The 18,967-nt window shown below is 35.9% G+C and overlaps 1 protein-coding gene across 1 annotated transcript in view; it reads left to right on the top strand.

Annotated features, from left to right (window-relative positions):
* Window positions 1-18,967, top strand: part of LOC107739685 (tensin-1-like) — a 207,344-nt gene that overhangs the window by 110,280 nt on the left and 78,097 nt on the right. The window contains exons 4-5 of the mRNA XM_016551885.1: window positions 1,026-1,064; window positions 12,517-12,558. Of these exons, the coding sequence (XP_016407371.1) occupies window positions 1,026-1,064; window positions 12,517-12,558 (81 nt within the window). The remainder of the gene's footprint in view (window positions 1-1,025; window positions 1,065-12,516; window positions 12,559-18,967) is intronic.

Genomic DNA, 18,967 nt, shown 5'->3' with positions numbered 1-18,967 from the left:
TGACACTTCATATTTTATGTTTTTTTGTTGAAATAATGTTTCTTCTTAGTTTTTTCTTATCAGTTGTGTATATTAGGGTTTAATCTTACATCTAATGTTGTTAAATCTAATGCATTATTTCAGTATCATGTGTGTCACCATGATGGTGTTTAGTGTTTGTGTGAATGACACTGTGTGCACCTTCTATATATAAGAACTACCCTCCTCAGCTTGTAGAAAAGCTGTTTGTGATGAGCTTTGGTTCATCATGTAACTTTCTCGTCACCACCAGTTTTTGGTGGTTATCAGTGCATTTCAATGGTTCAAAACAGATATTAACACTTCAATATGTTGGTTTATTAACATTACATCAGTTAATGAAAATCGGTATTTTATTGTGAATTTAAGTTAAATCTGTAAAACCTAAAATGTTGCTACCATATTTTTTACGGTGAAGTTCTGGCAACCACAGCTGCCGGTATTTTACCGTAAATGTCACAGATTTTTTTTGTTACAGTGTACAAATGAATTGAAACTAAATAGAATCTAGATGGCTAAACCCAAAAAAAAAAATGTAATTCAAAATATGAATAAATTCTAAAATATTATATAATAATACTAAAATAACACTGGGACGGAGTTGTATGTAAACAGTACATTTCTGGTGTTTTGTGTGAAAGTGATCAGGTTTACCAATGTTTTGTGGACATGTTTGAAATTTGATTTCTGATATGTTCCTTATTGTGCACAATTCATCTGTGCATGTTTTCCAGATGAAAGCAAAATGTCTTAGTAACCTTTTATCAAAATGTAATAAGTTGCACTGGCTCTGAAACAGCTTTTTATCTCATGAATCCTTCTTCAGTCCCTCTCTTCCAAACACCTGGCTCCGATTGGATAAAATCAAGTCCCGTCCCGCTTTTTTTTTCTGGTTGAAAATCCCATTTCACTTGAAAAAAGTCATATCACAGTGGTGAAATGTGTTGACTTGAAAGTCACAGAATCAGGCCTGAAATGTATGTTTTTTGTTTTTCTATGTTTTGCAGGTATCATCCTCCTGCGTTCCTGTTGCCAACTATGAACTGGTAAGAATGTCTGTGGTTGTTTTGATAATTTGTTTTTGATCGTTTCATAAAACAGCCATCACTCGGAATCTGAACTGTTAATCAGATTGATGATAAGGAGATGTTTGCCTATTTTGGAGGCCAGAACGTATCATCCCACAACCGTTAATATGTACAAGAAGGAAATAAAAGCTTGGGGTCTTCAGTTCAGATCTCTCCCAAGACCTAAATAAGCCAGGGGGAATAACAAAGCATAAGCGATAGCATAGTGAACAAACATTCCTTTTTTGGTTTGAATTGTGTTTTTGGACTCCAAAAGATCTCTTTCCTCCTCCTACTCCTCCTCCTCCTCATGTACGCTTGCCCGTGCAAGGCAAGCCAGAATCCATCATTGCTCTACCCGTGTTACTAAAAAGTATCTTGTTGTACATCGTGTCCTCAAAATGGAACACATATTTTTAGTTGTTTTTCGAGGGAAAGTTTGGCTTTCATCAGTTGGACGTGGTTTGGTTTATTCTCCCTCTCATTCCTTCAATCACTTCCCAGATATAGTATCAAATGGGAGAGCGAGTGTTGTGTGTAATGATTCCAGCCAAAAGAAGCTGAAAAATACACACGCACACTGCCTTCAGCAAGGACATAGTTGCTGAACTCACTGTTTACAATGACGCAGCTCACTGAAGCCAAACACAACCCTGTTTAATGGCTTTTCGGTGAATTCAGGAGTGTTTCTGTGGATGGCCTGAATCTTGTAGACCTGCTTTCTCCTCGCTCCATGTTTGGTAAATTCTCCTCTGCTAAATTGGTTGGCTGGCTGGTGGTTAGACCTGTGATATGACACCCAATAACAAGGATCAAATGCCAGTGTGAATTTACAATTGTGGATGAAAAGGTTCACTGTAGGTGATGATATGATCTTAAAAAACATAAAGGAAATTAAGCCTTCTTTTGCATTGTGACATTGTTTTCATTGCAATTAAACATATCGACTGCCAAAATTATAACAATACAAAATTATAATTGTAATTTTTTATTTTATTTTAAATTAAATGATTATATTTTATTATATTATATGTTTATAATATATATTTGTTGTACTACATTTATAATTAATTACATTTTAAAGATCATTTTATAAATTACTATTACAGTATGTTACTCTATTAAAGTAATGAGAATTTTGCAGAAAATATGCTGAATTGTTATTAAACTAATTTCAGCTGTGTTTATATGAATATGGCTAGATTTAATGATGAAATAATGGGTTACATTTTACCCCAAAATCAAATGAAAGAAAAAAATGTTTCATGTGTCCTTGACAAATAAAATGTTTACTACTAAAATTATAACAATCAATTTAACTAATTAATTTATTATATTTGTATTAATTTTTAAGCGAAAGTATAAAATTATATTTTAATAATTGTATAAAAATTAAATATAATTATTGTAAAAAAAAGTATATTTTTAAACATTTTATTACAGTTACTATTACAGTACATGTTACTGTATTACAGTAATGTGAATTCTGCAGGAAATGTGCTGAATTGTTATTAAAATAATGTGCAAAAATATCTTAATTGTAATTTTTTTTCATTAGGTTTTGGGTGAAATGTGACCACACTAATGTATGTTTTTAACTTTACGTTCCCTATCCAAGGTGATCTGCTACGTTGTACTTTTTTATATGACACAAGTAGACGGCCAGACACATACACTGCGTGGGCATTATCTCAATAATATGCTCTCTACATCACTGCTTATATTTTGAAGACAGGCTTCAGACTTTCTCTCTCTCAGAGCTGTCTACCTTTCTCTAGAGCCATCTGGCCTGCGTCTGTTTCACCACAATGTGATATTGGCCATAATTGGCCATGAGAGGGTGAAGTGCATGCCGGGCCTCGGATGACATTAAGCAGACCAGTGTTACTCTGGTCTTTCCAGGTCTTTCTGTGTTTACACTCTGTGCCCAGGCCCCTTAAGGCTCTCTGCTTCACATCCTCTCTCGTCTTCTCAGCGCATACGATGCATTATGCAATATGTGAAATGTAGGAGTCTGTTTTGAGGGGCTTTGTGACATCCTTCCCCTGTTGTGAGTGTTAATCCAGGGTCATAGGTTTGCTTTGGGGCGTCTCTGTTCACAGGTTCTCACAGCTCGGAATTCTTTAGCTGAATACCATCTTTGGAATTCTTTCCGTAGAATTCTCCTGGGATGGAAGGCAGGCACGGACCCTCCATTAGAGTAATGTAAACACAGAGTGCCACTGAAATGCACAACGTCTCATCTGTTTACATTTTTCCAACTGTATTGTGCTGAAAAGTTGCAGGTGGCCATTAAAGCATGAGAGAAAGGCTGTCGCTGATGTCAGGTTAGGTGCGTGTTAGCCGCCGCATCCCCTGAGTCAGATACGCTGGAGACCTGGCCAACTTTCCACCCTAGTTGTCGATGTTCATATGAAGAGCTTTTTTTATTTATCAAAGGTTGTTGTTGTTTCAGCCATGCCTGGACATTAACCAAACACTCATCATACTGACATCATACTGTAATTGGCTCTGAGGTGCTGGAGACAGGAATGAAACAACATGTCCTTTTTAGGTGCTCCGTGTGCCGCGCTTCGACAGATATCTTCAGATATACAAGCCGAACAGCTGCCTTTCCACAGTGTATGAACCAAAACAAAGAGTTATGAGATAATCCCAAATGATGAGGGGTTGCAAGTGAATCAGAGTGTTTTTTTAATGACCTATGCAAGCCCTCAAGCCCCTAAATAATGAGCAGTCAACCATATATATATATATATAAGTCTGGTGAACTCCATGCCCAAGAGGGTTAAGGCAGTGCTGGAAAATAATGGTGGGCGCACAAAATATTGACACTTTGGGCCCAATTTGGACATTTTCACTTAGGGGTGTACTCACTTTTGTGGCCAGCGGTTTAGACATTAATGGCTGTTATATATATATATATTTAAATTTTAAAACAATTAAAGTATATAACATTTTATATATTAAAAATATATTTATATGCTATAAAATAATTCTTATTTTTTTTTTATATATTATTTTATTCATTTTATTAAATATTATTTATAATTACATAAAATTATAATACAAAATCATTATAAATTATAATAGAATTTAATACTAATCATAATAATAGTAATAATAAAATACAAGCTTTTCTTTATAATGTTAGCCAAATTTTTGTGCACCACAAGCATTCATCATTTTCATTGATCATGTTTAATCCTCTCTCTGATCCTTAGTACTAAACTATCGTTTTTTTGTGCTCTGCCTTTAAGACTTTGTCTTTTTTGCATGTCCCTCCTTCGGGAACAGCCTTTTTGTAAAGCTGCAGCACATTGCAACAGATTCATATAACAGTCGGAACTAAAATTATTACATTTGAGTTCTTTTAAAGTTGAAACCGCAGAGTAGTAGGTGCTACACACAGCCAGACACAGCACAGGTTTGACACCCAAGAATTAAAATTTCATCATTATTTACTCACCCTCATGTCATTCTGAACATCATCTTTTGTGCTCCCGCAAAAAGAATGTCAGTCATATAGGTTTAGAATGACATGTGGCTTAGTGAATAATGACAATGAGATTTCATTTTTGGGTGAACTATCCCTTTAAGTTTCTGAATACTCAGTAGGCGACTTTGACGTGATAGTGTAGTCATGTTCAAATACATTCATCTGCCTGCTTTTAGAAACTTCCATATGTAATGAGCTGGTTTTGAACCTTAAAGTTACAGTACGCATACTGTGCTGTTGATAGGAACATGCAGTTCTTGAAGCCACCAATAGGGGGCAGCAGACCATATGGAGTACAGTACATTCACCTCGGCCTTCAAACGCCTCTTTGTGGTTTCCTTTTGTTTCCATAGCCCTGCGCTGTGTTTGAGGACAGATCTGATCTACATCGTCGCTGTTCTGTAAGCAGTTGAACTAAGATCAGTGACTAAATGTCTAAGCACTCTGAACATAGAACAGGCAATTTTTCCCGTCATTAGTCGGACAAGCACATGGTACATCTGACAAAATGCCTTTTTTAACTGTGTGGTTTTAGGAATTTTCATTGGGATATAAATCTGTGGACCACAGAAATGCACTTTTAAAAATGCCTTTTATACCTGTTGCATACGAATTATGGTCAAAGTAGTGATTTAGGACAAATAGCGGCTGATCATCTGAATTCCAGGAGGAAAATAAAGGCACAAACTGAGCTGCTCACAGTGAAATGTAAAACTATAACTTAACCCGCATGGAGCCAACATGAAACAGAAGGACACAGGGAGCCTTGTTCTAAATGAAGAGTAACTGCAGCAAAACAAAGGCCGAGTATTTCAGGATCTCAGAGGAGATGCTGGAATACCACATAGGGAGGGAAGGAACCAGACTCACTGAATCAACGTAGACACCCTCAACTCCACTGGACTCCTACCAAACTGATGTGATTCCCCATCTCTGTCTGCCCTACATCTGTAGATTTGATTACTGTGGATACTGTACTTCACAAACACTTTTGCTGCTTTCCCTTCAAAGTCAGAAGTGGGATATCCCTGGCTTCTGACCGTAAGGGTGACGTATAACCTTGCTACTTTGGAAAATCTGGTTTGGTTTTTAGTTGGACAGTAACTGGTAAACCATCTTAAATCAGCAACAAATCAGCTACCAGCTGGTCATACCAGGTTATTTTGGTCAAAATGCTGGTCAAAGTTAGTCAAAAAGGTTTTTGGAACATGTTAGGTAGTCACCTATCTAGCAACCATTTTAGGATTAGTATTTTAAGGCTGCCAAAGTTAATGCACTAAGTAGTGCATTGTGTCAAACAGTTTGATGCAGGCAAGTTGCAAAGTTTTATAATATACCATGTATCTAAAACTAAAATTATTTTGTGGCCATTTTTATTTTTGACATGGCCAATTTAATTTAATTTAATTTAAGTTAAGTTAAGTTAAGTTAAGTTAAGCTTGGTTCCATCATAAAAAAGGTAATTGCGACTTTTTATATCACAGTTATGATGTGACTTTTCTTTTTTCCTCAATTGCGAGTAATAAACACAGAATTGTGAAATATAAATGCAGAACTGCGAGATATTAACATGAAATTCTGAGAAAAAAAGTCAGAAAAGTAAACTTCACCCTGTGTGTAAACTCAGAATTCTGAGAAAAAGTAAATCATAAATTACTTTTTATTTTTTAATTCCATGGTGGAAATGGGCTTCTGTACATTTCAGTTTTTCCCAGTTTTAATTTAGTTTGCATTTTAATTTTTGCTAATGATAACACTGCTAAATTAGAATAGATGTTTGAAAGTCAAGCAGACCATCTTAGACTTGCAAGAAACCAGCTATCATGTTCCAAAACACAGCTACCAGCCTAATCCGGATTTTCCAAAGGGTTTGCAGGTTTTTGATGGTCAAAAAACAAGTCGCCTAGAAACTAAATTGCGTGTAAATGTGTAAATAGTAAACCTATGTAATGCTAGCATTTGTTCTGCAGATGTACATTTTTAAACAGCTCTGTAAATCTCTGCAAATGTGCTAAACAGGTTTCATGATGATGCAAAAACTTACTTAGATGAATGAATTTATTTGCCTAAACCTAAAAGTGGCTTTTTAATACTAACTGCGTACATCTCTCTAAGTGCCACCATCTTTGTGTGCGTCAGCATTTGAATTATGGGTTTCCACATTTCCAAATTGAAAGTGCATCTTTTACTCTCTTCCCAGCTGGATGCAGCATAGCATTACTGCCATTTAAAAAGTGAACTCACAATCTCTTATGATGATATAGAATCAGTGTAGCAGATGACACTCGCTTTGGAAATGTTGACCAGCTGGTGTGGATCTAGATTTAGGATTGAAATATTAATTATAATGATAATAGTGCATTCATGGTTTCACATAAATACCGTCTGGGTTTATTTTAGCTACATGTCATTTTAAAGGAGGCTCTGTTCACTCAATTTGTGCCTTCCTGCTAGGAAACTCCCTGCATGCGCTATTTTCTTCCTGCAGTATTTACTTAAGTGGGCTATAATTTGCGTTCTGTGAATGGGTTCAGGCGATTGGTATGATCATATGATGAGCCGAGTCAGTCACACATGAGTTTCTCTTTCTCTCTGATCAATTTGAGCACTCGTCGGTACACAGATCTTAGTGCTGGGCGGTATGACCACAGATTTATATCACGGTATTTTTCAAAATTATACCGGTTTCACGGTACTTTTACTTTACTTTACTTTTAGTCATTTAGCAGACGCTTTTATCCAAAGCGACTTACAAATAAGAAAAAGTAATTAAAACTGAAAGCTAAAACTCTATAAATATTATCACAGAACAGACGCCGAGAGAGGTGACACTTCTCCGGGAAAGTCAGACCTCGCGTTCGCGGGACAGCACTGGCGAAATCTTCCAACTGAACCATAGCTAAGGTTTATCCAAAAAAGTCGCTAGGTTTGTCAGTATGAATATTCTATGGAAAAAAGCCGATAAAAGGGTCTGAAAGTTGATCAATCTAGTGCTAAAGTCGCGCTCGTGTGTGTGAGACGCGGGAGCTGATGGCAGGGGGCGGTGGATATTTGTGGCGGTCAATGTGGATATTGTGGATGAGTTCTTCTGTGTCATCACGTTCTATTAGTTCTACAGCTTCAGTTTAGGAACTTTCACGCTTTTTTAAAAATGCATATCATAACAAAAATAAAAACCGGTATTCGGTATGAACCGGTATACCACCCAGCACTAACAGATCTACTCCTGCAATCCTGTCAGGTGGCCCTTATTAGTCCTGCTCACTAAAACACGCCTCACTATTCTGTGGCTTCTACTTAATGCTCAGAATTAAGGCTGGAAAAAACACTAAACCTTAAGTATTCAAACTTTGTTGCATAGCATCGATTAAGAATTGATTTCATTATAATTAATGAGTTGGAATTAGAATTGGCCACACCCACAGGAAGTTGAACTTATTGAATTACAATTCTGTTGACTGGAATATGTTGATAATAATGACCTCACCCGACGCACTCTGTACAAGATCATTGTCCATTAAGCTCCAGTGTGACTGCTGGAGATGAAAAAGTTCTTGTTAACATTTTAAGAAGCAGTCTAAACCACATAAGCCTGAAGGAAGTCTTGCTGAGCATGTAAGACCAGAGCATTGACTTTACTTTGGCAATAGTAGCCTGACGATTAAGAATCTTTGCTGATGATGTACAAAAATTGCAGCTTTTATCCAAGATTGTGGGGACTCAAGATTTGGTGGGTTGCTCAATGCAAAATATTGCTCACTATCGTTACTATGGTGCAATAATCTTAACCCAACATTCTGGGAAACAGTTTCTGCAGTCAATACTGTAGTAAGCCGCAGTCATTATAGTTTTGAATTTTTTTACATTAAATTTTACTATTATTCTATTTTCAGTTGTTTACATTTGTTTTCATTAATATGCTTGCATTAGTTTTTTATTGTTTCAGTTTATTTACATTTTTTTTTTTTAGGGCTGCCAAAGGTAATGCAACAAAGCAGAGTTGCGCTTTATACGGAGAAGAAAATGTCATTGCCATCGAAACTTTTCTCAAGACAGTTCCCTTCAGTGATGCATTAATATAACACCATAAATGTAATGCATTTTTGTACTTATTTTACTGGGTTTTTTTTCGGGATCTACTGGGACAGTGATAAAGATCTACCAGTCGACGGGTTGGCGACCACTGCACTAAAGAGTATAATTTATTGATATCTAGTGGTGAGTGATTGCGTTGTGAGTTGTTAAGTGTACCACATATAATTAAAATGAATGTGGCAATATTTTTGTTTGTTTTATAATTTTTTTTATTTTATATTTTGTTGTTAATTTCAGTTATGTTAGTATTTATTTAGTTTTATTATTTCATTTTTTTTTATACATATTTTATATATTTTTATTTTATTATTTAATACATTTTTTTGTTTAGTCTCAGTTATGTTGGTTTTTTTCGTTTTTTATTTCATTTAGCAATGTTTTCATTTAGGTTTTTATTAACGATAACACTGCTGAATAAGAATAGATCTAAAAAGTCAAGTCTGAAAGTCTTTCATAGTCTTTCGTAAAAAGGGCGGCAGAAATACTGGTGTATTTGATGCAATGCAAAGTTCACTCGAATGTACCTTCACATGATCTTAGTCTCAGATCTTTTCCGTTTCATATCTACTACTGGCCTATTCTGAAAAAAAGTCAAAGATCAAAGAAAGATGGAAGTAAACACAAAAAGACAGAGAAAGCTGTGGAGGAGAAGAGTTGACAAAATACTGAGTGCCGTTGAAGCGAGGTGAGAGAGTGTGTCAGATTTTGCAAAATGTGTTAAGGTTTAACATTTGGAGCAGTGGAGAAGAAAAAGACTCCCAGCGGCAGTATTATCATGCGTCTGATCTGCACACGGTTCTCAGCTGACCTGATCTTTACATTCAAATCCCAGCACACTCCCAGACGCGGCTAAAACTAGATGTTGTTGTTGCTGAGGAGAGTTTATCCATGAAATTGTTGCACCTGTGAATTTGCATGCTGGCTTGGATTGTGTGTTGTTAACTTCTTCTGAAATCTCTGCTTTCCCTCAGATGTGGTTGTAAAAACTGCTGTATGGGACTTCTTGGCAAAGGAGACAGATAACAGAGATAGCTGACCTAGATGATGACCTTTCTGCTCTGTGTTGTTCCGCCAGTGGTTGAACTGCATCTAATGGACTGACGTCTTTGTGTGACCAGCGAGGACCATAATGGGTTTGGTGGTGGTCATGCTAGATGGACATGCTAGAAGCACACAGAAAGTTGACGTTGCCAAGCGTTCTTGCTCGGTGTTGGCGGAGCGGATGCGCTCTAGTTAGCGGTTGAGCCTCAGCTCTGCGAGGCTGTTTTGGGGGCTGCTGTAGTGCAAACTCTACAGCTGGGGTATAATTTCCCACCAGCTTTATTAGTCTTGGAAGACAGACTTTGCAAGGATTTTTTTTCTCAGGAATTGAGACAGACATGTAGGGTCTCTTGCGGAACAGAGATTTGATGATTCACATTACATCATTGACCACTCAGACCTCAAAAGCCTGAGGTTTCGCCTTTCAGCGGAGGCTGTTTTGAATCTCTTTTGAACAATTCCCAGGATTCCGGTCACATATTTTTTTATATATATTGTATCACAAAAATAAGTTGTAACACAGAAATAAGTTTTTTTTTTCCCCCTCAAATAAATAATGCTTTTATATAAACTGCTACTCCAAAGTTTGGAATAATTAAAATGTTTAAGTGTTTGATAGAAGTCTTATATGCTCACCAAGGCTACATTTATTTGATATAAAAAAGTAATATTTTAAAGTAATATTACAATTTAATATATTTAATATTACAGTTTTCTATCCTCCTGACTACCAGGAAAAAACAGTTTTGTGAATTTAGTATTTTGTCATGTCATTACATTGTTTAGAGCATAAGAAAAATTTTGAAATATTATATTTTATTCATATGTTATGCCATGTCCTCTGTAGAAGACATCGGGACTTTAAAAAGTCCTGTTTTTAAAAAAATAAAAAGACATGAATAGACATGAAAAGGCAAAAACAGTGGGATTTTTGTTTTAATCACAAATCAGTTTTCATTTTTTATACCAAACTTTATATACTGTAAAGACGATTCTCAACTATGTTATGAAAGATATTTTTTAAAACCATTTTTCTTCATGCAAAATGTGTGTAAAATGGCCATAAACAAGTTTTAGGTCATATTTTGATTTGAAACCCCATAACATTTTCCTGAGATGTTGATTTATGACAAACAATTTGAAAATGAGTCACATTTAAATGATAATTACAAAATATTATCATATTTTCATAAGGGTGTTACACTTGATCACTAAATTAATGTCAACCATTTTAAAGACCAAGGAGAGGGAGTGGTCATGGTGAAACATCCAATCATTTGGTATCTCTGAAAAGCCCTGAATGTGCTCTGTACAGGACATCCAGACTTAAAACTGTGACATGTAACGCCTCAGAGAAATCACTAAAAAACTATGTCCTCTACAGAGGACAAAACTCCATAGCTGGTAGTCAGGAGGCTATTTGAATATATTTTAAAATGTAATTTATTCTTGTGATTTAAAGCTGAATTTTCAGTAGCCATTACTCCAGTCAAATCATTTAATTTTAAATGTATATTTTTTATTTTTATTTATCTTATATATGATATATATATATATATATATATATATACAGAGTTGAATTACTGAAATAAATGAACTTTTCCATGACATTCTAATTTATTGAGATGCACCTGTATATATATATATATATATATATATATATATATGTGTGTGTGTGTGTGTGTTTAAATAAATTTACATTTACATAAATATATTGTATTAGCTTAGTATAAATATATACTTATTTTATATATACATCTACAATTATATACATATATAGTTTTCGAATGATTCCCTGGATGCCGTTCACATATTTTATACACATTATATCTCCTGATTTCTTCAACCTTGCCATCGAGTTCAGCGGTGGTTTAAAGAACCACAGAGTTGCCTGATACTGGAAAAGTAAAGCGGGACATAGCGATCTCAATGCCGTCTTGCCATGTCTTGCTGTCTCCTCATGGTGATTTCTTGTGTTCTTGTGCCATCTCAGACTTACATGGGTATTCTGAGGCTAGCCAGACTCGAGCTGGCCAATGACATCATGGATTCCTGGGGCCCAGAAGCTTCATAAATAAATGCCTTTCTCTGGCTCTGAGTTGATGGGGAAATAAACTGTGCTACGGATCCTGTGCTAAACTTCTGTATATGGTGCTTCTTGGCCACTGGGCAGATTCACAGTAATGCTGGAGCTGTGCGCTCTTGTCTAAATATTTACCTAGGCTGTTTAGTGATGCACCTACACACTGGACCCAGCCCATGTCTTCTCTTTCACTCTTTGGTGCTGTTTGATCAGTGTATGAAATAATTCCCTAACCAATAAAACAAAGCCAAAACAAATCCTGGCCAGGACGCGTCCTGGGAAAATGGCACGTATGGTCACCCTAGTGTACACATTGCATTTACATTTATGCATTTGGCTATGCATATATCAGTTCATGCATTTCCTGGGAATTGAACCCATGACCTTGTAGCAACATGCTCTGTTTACTTTTGATTGTTCGTTGAGCTATGATTAATCTATTTGCATAACATTTCTTCAAAACGATTACTATTATAGTGATTTTTTAATGCACTTTTTGGCTTTTAAAAGATTATTTTAAAACTGCATCATTAGATTAGTGAGTGAATTTTCACTGCAGTTCAATGAGTTTTGAATCTAGAAAACAAACTTTCAGGTGTCCTACAGACATAATATGGAGGGGTGTCAGGAAAGCAGATTTCTTGAAGCCTTTTCAGTCATTTGTGCTTGTCAGTGTATTAACCGCTTTCTTTCTTATGATTCTTTGATCGCAGGCCCCCAGCAATGACCTCCCACTGAAACATATAGAGACAACAGTGAGTATCTCCAACCATCTTTTACAGCTTTATTGATAAGTGCATGCATGTTTTCTTAACATCGGTTTTGGTGGTGGCAAATTTTAAATAAATGCATATGTAATATTATTAATATATATATATATACGCTATATATATATAGTTCAACCCAAATATTCAGATGTGTGCAGTGCATTTTATGGAGGACTGTTTCCTGATCCTGGGAGAGTAGACTACAATGCTGGCTGTTCTGACTCACAGACTGTAAGTACGTTTTTTATATTTAAAGAATTTGCCACTGACAATTCAAACGCAAGTTTTTGGGCAGTGTAGAGTTAGACTTTGTTTGTCATTTATCCGATCACAAATGCAGACATGGTTTTATGTGTACACGTCGCGATGCATCGCAACGTGTAAAAAGACAGTATAAGTCAATATAATCCGTAATAATGTCCCCACTGGATGCAACAAATGCCTCGTTTATAATGGGTTTTAATGTTTTTGTCTCGTCGCTCTGGCCGGACAGGGCATCACAGTATGGTGAGGGGTGTAACATTTCCGTCACACGCTTGAGGTATTCAGCCAATCACAACATACTGGATAGCTGGCCAATCACAGCACACCTCGCTTTTCAGAACGATGAGCTTTGTAAAAAGCGTTTCAGAAAGGCGGGGCATAGAGGAGAAACAATAATGTACAGTATGTGGAAAATAATGTGTTTTTTAACCTTAAACCGCATAAACAAATTTCATTACACCAAATACACAAAATAATGCTCTTTTTAGCAACGTCATAGGACCCCTTTAAGAAATACAATAATGCATATAATAAAAATATATAAAGTAACAAAATAGAAAAGTATACAAATTAGATAAATATAATTATAATAATTAAATATCAATATAATAATTAAAATAAAATTATAGAGGAGAAACAATAATATACAGTATGTGGAAAATAATGTGTTTTTTGAAACTTTAAACCGCATAAACACATTTCATTACACCAAATACACAAAATAATGGTCTTTTTAGCAACATCATATGACCCCTTTAAAAGCGGACATTGACAAGCTTGTTGAGTCAATGTGAACATGACGGTTATGTTTCCAACATTCTAAGTACAACAGCCAAATGTAGAATGTTTAAAGTGTTGGCGTTTGTTGGGTGAGTGTGAACACAGTGTAAAGTCATTACTGACATTGCTGCAGAAATAACAGCTTTAAGATGTAAATATTTAGGTCTTTAGCGAACACTGTTGCTATGCAGCTTCTGTAGTCTAAACTTCACCAGTCTAAACCTCACGGAGTGCTGAAGCTCAAATTATTGGTTGGATTAGCTAAACACGGCCTCACTGGGGCTAGAATGACCGCCCAGTGGTTAAAACGCTTAAAAACTAAATTCAGTCATTATTTACTCCAAACCTTTATGAGTTTTTTTTTCTTTAGCTCAACATAAAAGAAGATATTTTGAAGAATGTTGGTCGTCAAACAGTTGCCGGTAGCCATTGACTTCCATAGTATGGAAACAAATACTGTGGAAGTCAATGGCTACCGGCAACTGTTTGGTTACCAACATTCTTCAAAATATCTTCTTTTGTGTTCAACAGAAGAAAGGTTTGCAACAACACGAGGGTGAATAAATGATGACAGAATGTTGATTTTTGGGTGAACTGTCCCTTTAACTGATTATCAGAGGAAGAGATGTCATAGCTCAAGCATGTGTGTTCACTTGTGTCGTCGTCCCCCTCTCAGAAGCCCCTCCATCCACCCTGTACCTCATCCCTCTCATGCCTGGGTGAAGAACACTCACACCAGACGCAGCTGTGGATGACTAACTGCCTTGATCCAAATAAAATTCAGACTTTCGTTTGGAGCCGTCCATATGAGCATGAGTATGTTCGAAGATTTAGGGACAGAGAAACAGACTAATAATCCCCCTGAAACATTATTAGATCTTTTTATTGATACAATATTGAGCTGGAGCATAGCCGAAGGAAATGCTGTAAAAGCAAAGCCCTGCATGTACCCAGGGGTGTAAGAACCATCTGAGAAGTGGAGGGGGGAACATTATAAACCTTATCAACTTGGCAATTTACCATTCATTGAGTAATCCAACAGTTAGCTGCTTTGCTGGTAAGTCTGTGTCACTTAGAGTAGAGTTACTGCTTACTGTATTTGTCCATTTGACAACCAGTTGGTAGAGGATCCTGATTTTTCTTAAAATTGTCATTTCATGTGACTGGCTACAAATCATTTGTCTGCACCTTGGCCAAGACGGGGTTTTTATTGTTAACTTAAAAAAAAAAAAAAAAAACTTTAAATGAAATAAATAAATAACCAAGGCAACATTTATCATTTTCATTTAGTTAAAGCTGCAGTCCATAAGTTTTGCCTCTTTGTCGCCATCTCTGTTTGAAAACCTGCAATTGCAGCTGTGTGCGGAATTATCTTCCTTGCGTGGGTTGTGTGGCGGCACGGCTCCAGCACGGATGAATCTATTGTTTTGAGGAGTATGTGTGGCAGTCAGTCACCGCACCGGTGTGGATATTGTACTTTGCACTCACATATTCTCAATTATTAAATGGATGCCACCTTATTAGGACAATAAAGCCCTCCCTACACCTACCCTAACCCTACCTGATACTTTATTTTCAACTTTTTGATTATTTCCTTCATTTTCATAGAAAATAAATGCTTTTCTGATGTGATTTAAAATTGGAAAAGGGAGAAAAAAGTTCGTCAAAAGGCGGATTCGAACCCGGGTCGATCGCGTCAGAATGAGTACGACACACATTATACCATCTGCACCACTGGAACTGACAACTGCTGACTGTCTTTTATAATGTTGACTAGCCGAATCACACGTTGGTGGGTGGTGTTAGTGTAAATAGCCTCTGCCAACAAGGCGGGCTATTTGCACTTAGTGTAAATAGACACTCCGTTAATTATTCTGGCTGCTGTGAGAAAAGGCTATAAACGATCGGCAACCTGCAGGATCCTCACATGCGGTAGCCGGGACAACTTCTTTATGTTTACAGAAGTGACATAATGATGCAGCAGCATGCTCGAATTTCCAGCGAAAACCTACCCGTACCACTCAAATTAGAAAACATTATTATAAGATGACCGTTGTGAATCTTCCAAGTCTCTTTACAAACCATGATTTGTTTTGTGCAAAACTGACAGACAGCTATTTATTAATAATAATAATATTAATAATAATAATAATTAAACAAGTTAATTCATTCATTAAAATAATAAATAAAAATAACGTGTATGATAACAAGAGTTTGGTTTGAAGATTTTTATTTATTTTTTCAGTTGTAGTTTCAAATAGACATCTTTGACTATTGCATTGCATTTTGCTTTGTTTTTTTTGTTTAAATGGCATGTGCATAGTATTTTAATATGGAAAGTATTGTTTCTCTGGACTCTGCATTGTTTTTTTTTTTGTTTAACTGTTCTCCGTGTACCTGTTTTTTAAGTGCAAAAGTGTCTAATCTTCTCCATACAATGCTGATTGTTATTGCTGGAAGTAATTTTGGGTGGTTAATGTGCCGTGTGCCACCCAAAATACTGCTGTAACAAGTCACAAAATTAAAAGCGAGTCCCTGTTGGCACCGTTTTGGAAACATTTTAGTTACTGTTAATATTGCATTCATGATTGATCATTGATCTAGTATTTTACCAAACAACCTTAAACATAACATGATTGTGTTTTAAGTCCAGTTTGCATTTATAATTATTTCAGACTCTAGGCTCCTGATGCCAAATAACTAGATATTGCTGTGAACGAAAATATCTTGAGTACGTCATTCATCATTTTGCATTATTCTTGGCATCAGGCCCGTAACCAACTATGAGGCCACCAAGGTCAGGACCTCGGTAAATTTTTCATGTTCAAAAACAACATTTGTTCTTTGAATGACTAATTTGCTGTTAAACTCCTCATATGAATGCCTGCATGACATGTATAATTCAGTTTAGACAGTTTGCAAGAATGTTTAGCATCCCTGTTATGAAAATGATCTCTGCAAGACGCTGGCGGAGTGAACGAGTCTTGAGCGAGTTGTGAGTGAGGGCGCGGGCGCAGATCCAGCTATTATAAGCGTTTTTGGATTTGTCTTTTCCACTTAATTTAACACTTTAGAAAGTTAATAAAGTAGGAAGTTGCAGTTTAGAGTAACCAATATTTTTATCTTATCATATTTTAGGTTACAGAATGAAATGAAATACGCAAAAACTAGCCATGAAGAAGTCATGTCATTCAGTATAGTTACATTTTCACAAATCATGCTATAAACTTTCATAAGAGCACTAGACAAAGTTATTGTAGTTATGTATTGTTGCAATAAACAACTAATAAAATTATCCACCCTTAAATATAGTAAAGTATTAACAACTTTTGATGCAATAAATAGGGTATGATTTACTGTAAAAATAATCATCCCTCCAAAACAGAGAAAACATCTTTCACAAACATCTACATGTCTGTCTCCTTTAAAGTGTTTATAGTGTATATAATGAGTTGTATTTGTAGGGGTTATTATAACTCAATTCTTTAACACCAACCCCCATCACCCCCAAGACCTCACTAATTTGCAAAGCCTGGGTACGGCCCTGCTTGGCATTGTGCATTTCTCTAGATGTTTAGAGTAATGCATGCTTGCAGCTGTGTCGGGCAGTATTACTCATGGGAGACGTGCACCACCCTCACCTCAAGGGTCTCTCATGGTCAGCTAGTTGTGGTTCTGCTGACGGCTTTGATTCACAATAACAAACCCTTTGAATCTGAAGATCAGTTTGTCATATTACTTCCCGTGTCATGTTTTTTTTTTTTTAACTTCCACAACATTATGACGTCAAACCGATTATCACATTAGCATATGGCTGCCCACATTTACACGTCAACAACGCCTATTCAGGTTTCAGAATTTATTCCATCCAGCCACAGTGAGGCAATACGAAGGAAGTTCGACAGATTATATTATTTATAAACAACAGAACTTGTGAAAGTAAAAGGTGTTCAAAGTTCATAAAATCATATTTTTTAGGTGTTCAAAGTTCATAAAATCCACACACACATCCACTTTGTTAGATTTACAATGTTCAGTGTTAATAACGGTGGAAACGCATCATCATATTCTGTGAAAAGGGTCCATTTCACATGCAAAGTGAACGTTTACATAGAAATCTTAAAGGGGTCATGAACTGAGAAATCAACTTTTACTTGAGCTTTTGATATATAAGAGGTCATCGTACTAAAAGAATATCCTGTAAGTTTCAGAACTGAAAACGTCCTTGTTACTGAAATAAAAGCTTTTATTGACACCAGGCCCAGCGAACGCCAGATTCGGAATGTGCCTACTAGGGCTGTGCAATTAATCGAAATTCAGTTTCGATTTCGATTACGGCCTCCAACGATTATGAAAATACAGTAATCGAGATAAAACGATTATTGGGCCCCATTCCGCCCACTTAGCGGTGCTCTTTCTTTCCTCCATTATCAGTAAAATCATGTAACAAGACTACAGCACTTTGGATCAATTTACATTGTGTTTAAATGTGCTTTATAAATAAATGTTGTTGTTGTTGTTGTTGTTTGGCAAAACGGGACGTGCTTGATTTATTTAATTTGATTCGATTGATTTATGTTTTTAAAAGCGTGAAAGAACTTGCGCTTCCTCGGGAAGATTACTGTGGATGCGCTTAGAGACGGAACACAACACGGACATGTAAAGTCATCTTCAGCACCTAAACGGTCAAGTACACACAAAAATAGGTAAAAATGCGGCGCTTAGTGATTATTCACGTAAACCCTCGTCGGTTATTTAATAAATGAATGTAAAGAGTTAAGAATGAAAATACACGTGTAACAGTAAATTGGATACGTGCGGCTCTTAAAGTGACAGCGGGCTATATTCCTGCTGCCGACTGTGTGCTTAATATTATTAATCAAACAACAAAAGACAAATTCAAAATCACTCACTGCTCTTGACTGAAGGACTTTTGTAGCTTTAATAAGAAACAAAGGAAGTTTAATTCTTACAGTGAAGACTATGCTGTTTTATTTTACATTAGGTTATTCAATTTCTCTAGTAGGCCGTTAACTGAATACTTTAGACTTGCATTAAAAAAACTTAAAGCACAGTTTGTTTCATTTGTATTTTTTTATTCTATTGTATTATTTTGCTTTTTTATTACTGCCATTGTATTCCTTTGCTTTTTTATTACAGTTTAATTATTTTAAATAATTTTGAGGACCTTTTTTGTTTTTTGTTTTAAACTAATATTAGTTACTCTGGTGTTCTGCTGTGGTATTGAGAATTGTGACGTTTCGTTGGTCTCTATAATGTTGATGTCATAGCAACCTTATTTACAGAAAATATATATTTGATATATATCACTATCTTTAAATAAATCTTTCAT

The sequence above is a fragment of the Sinocyclocheilus rhinocerous genome, unplaced genomic scaffold, assembly GCF_001515625.1.
Source record: "Sinocyclocheilus rhinocerous isolate Xijiao unplaced genomic scaffold, SAMN03320098_v1.1 scaffold1482, whole genome shotgun sequence".
Taxonomy (NCBI): Eukaryota; Metazoa; Chordata; class Actinopteri; order Cypriniformes; family Cyprinidae; genus Sinocyclocheilus; species Sinocyclocheilus rhinocerous.
The sequence above is the reverse complement of the archived record's forward strand: the minus strand, read 5'-3'. Positions and strand labels throughout refer to the sequence as shown.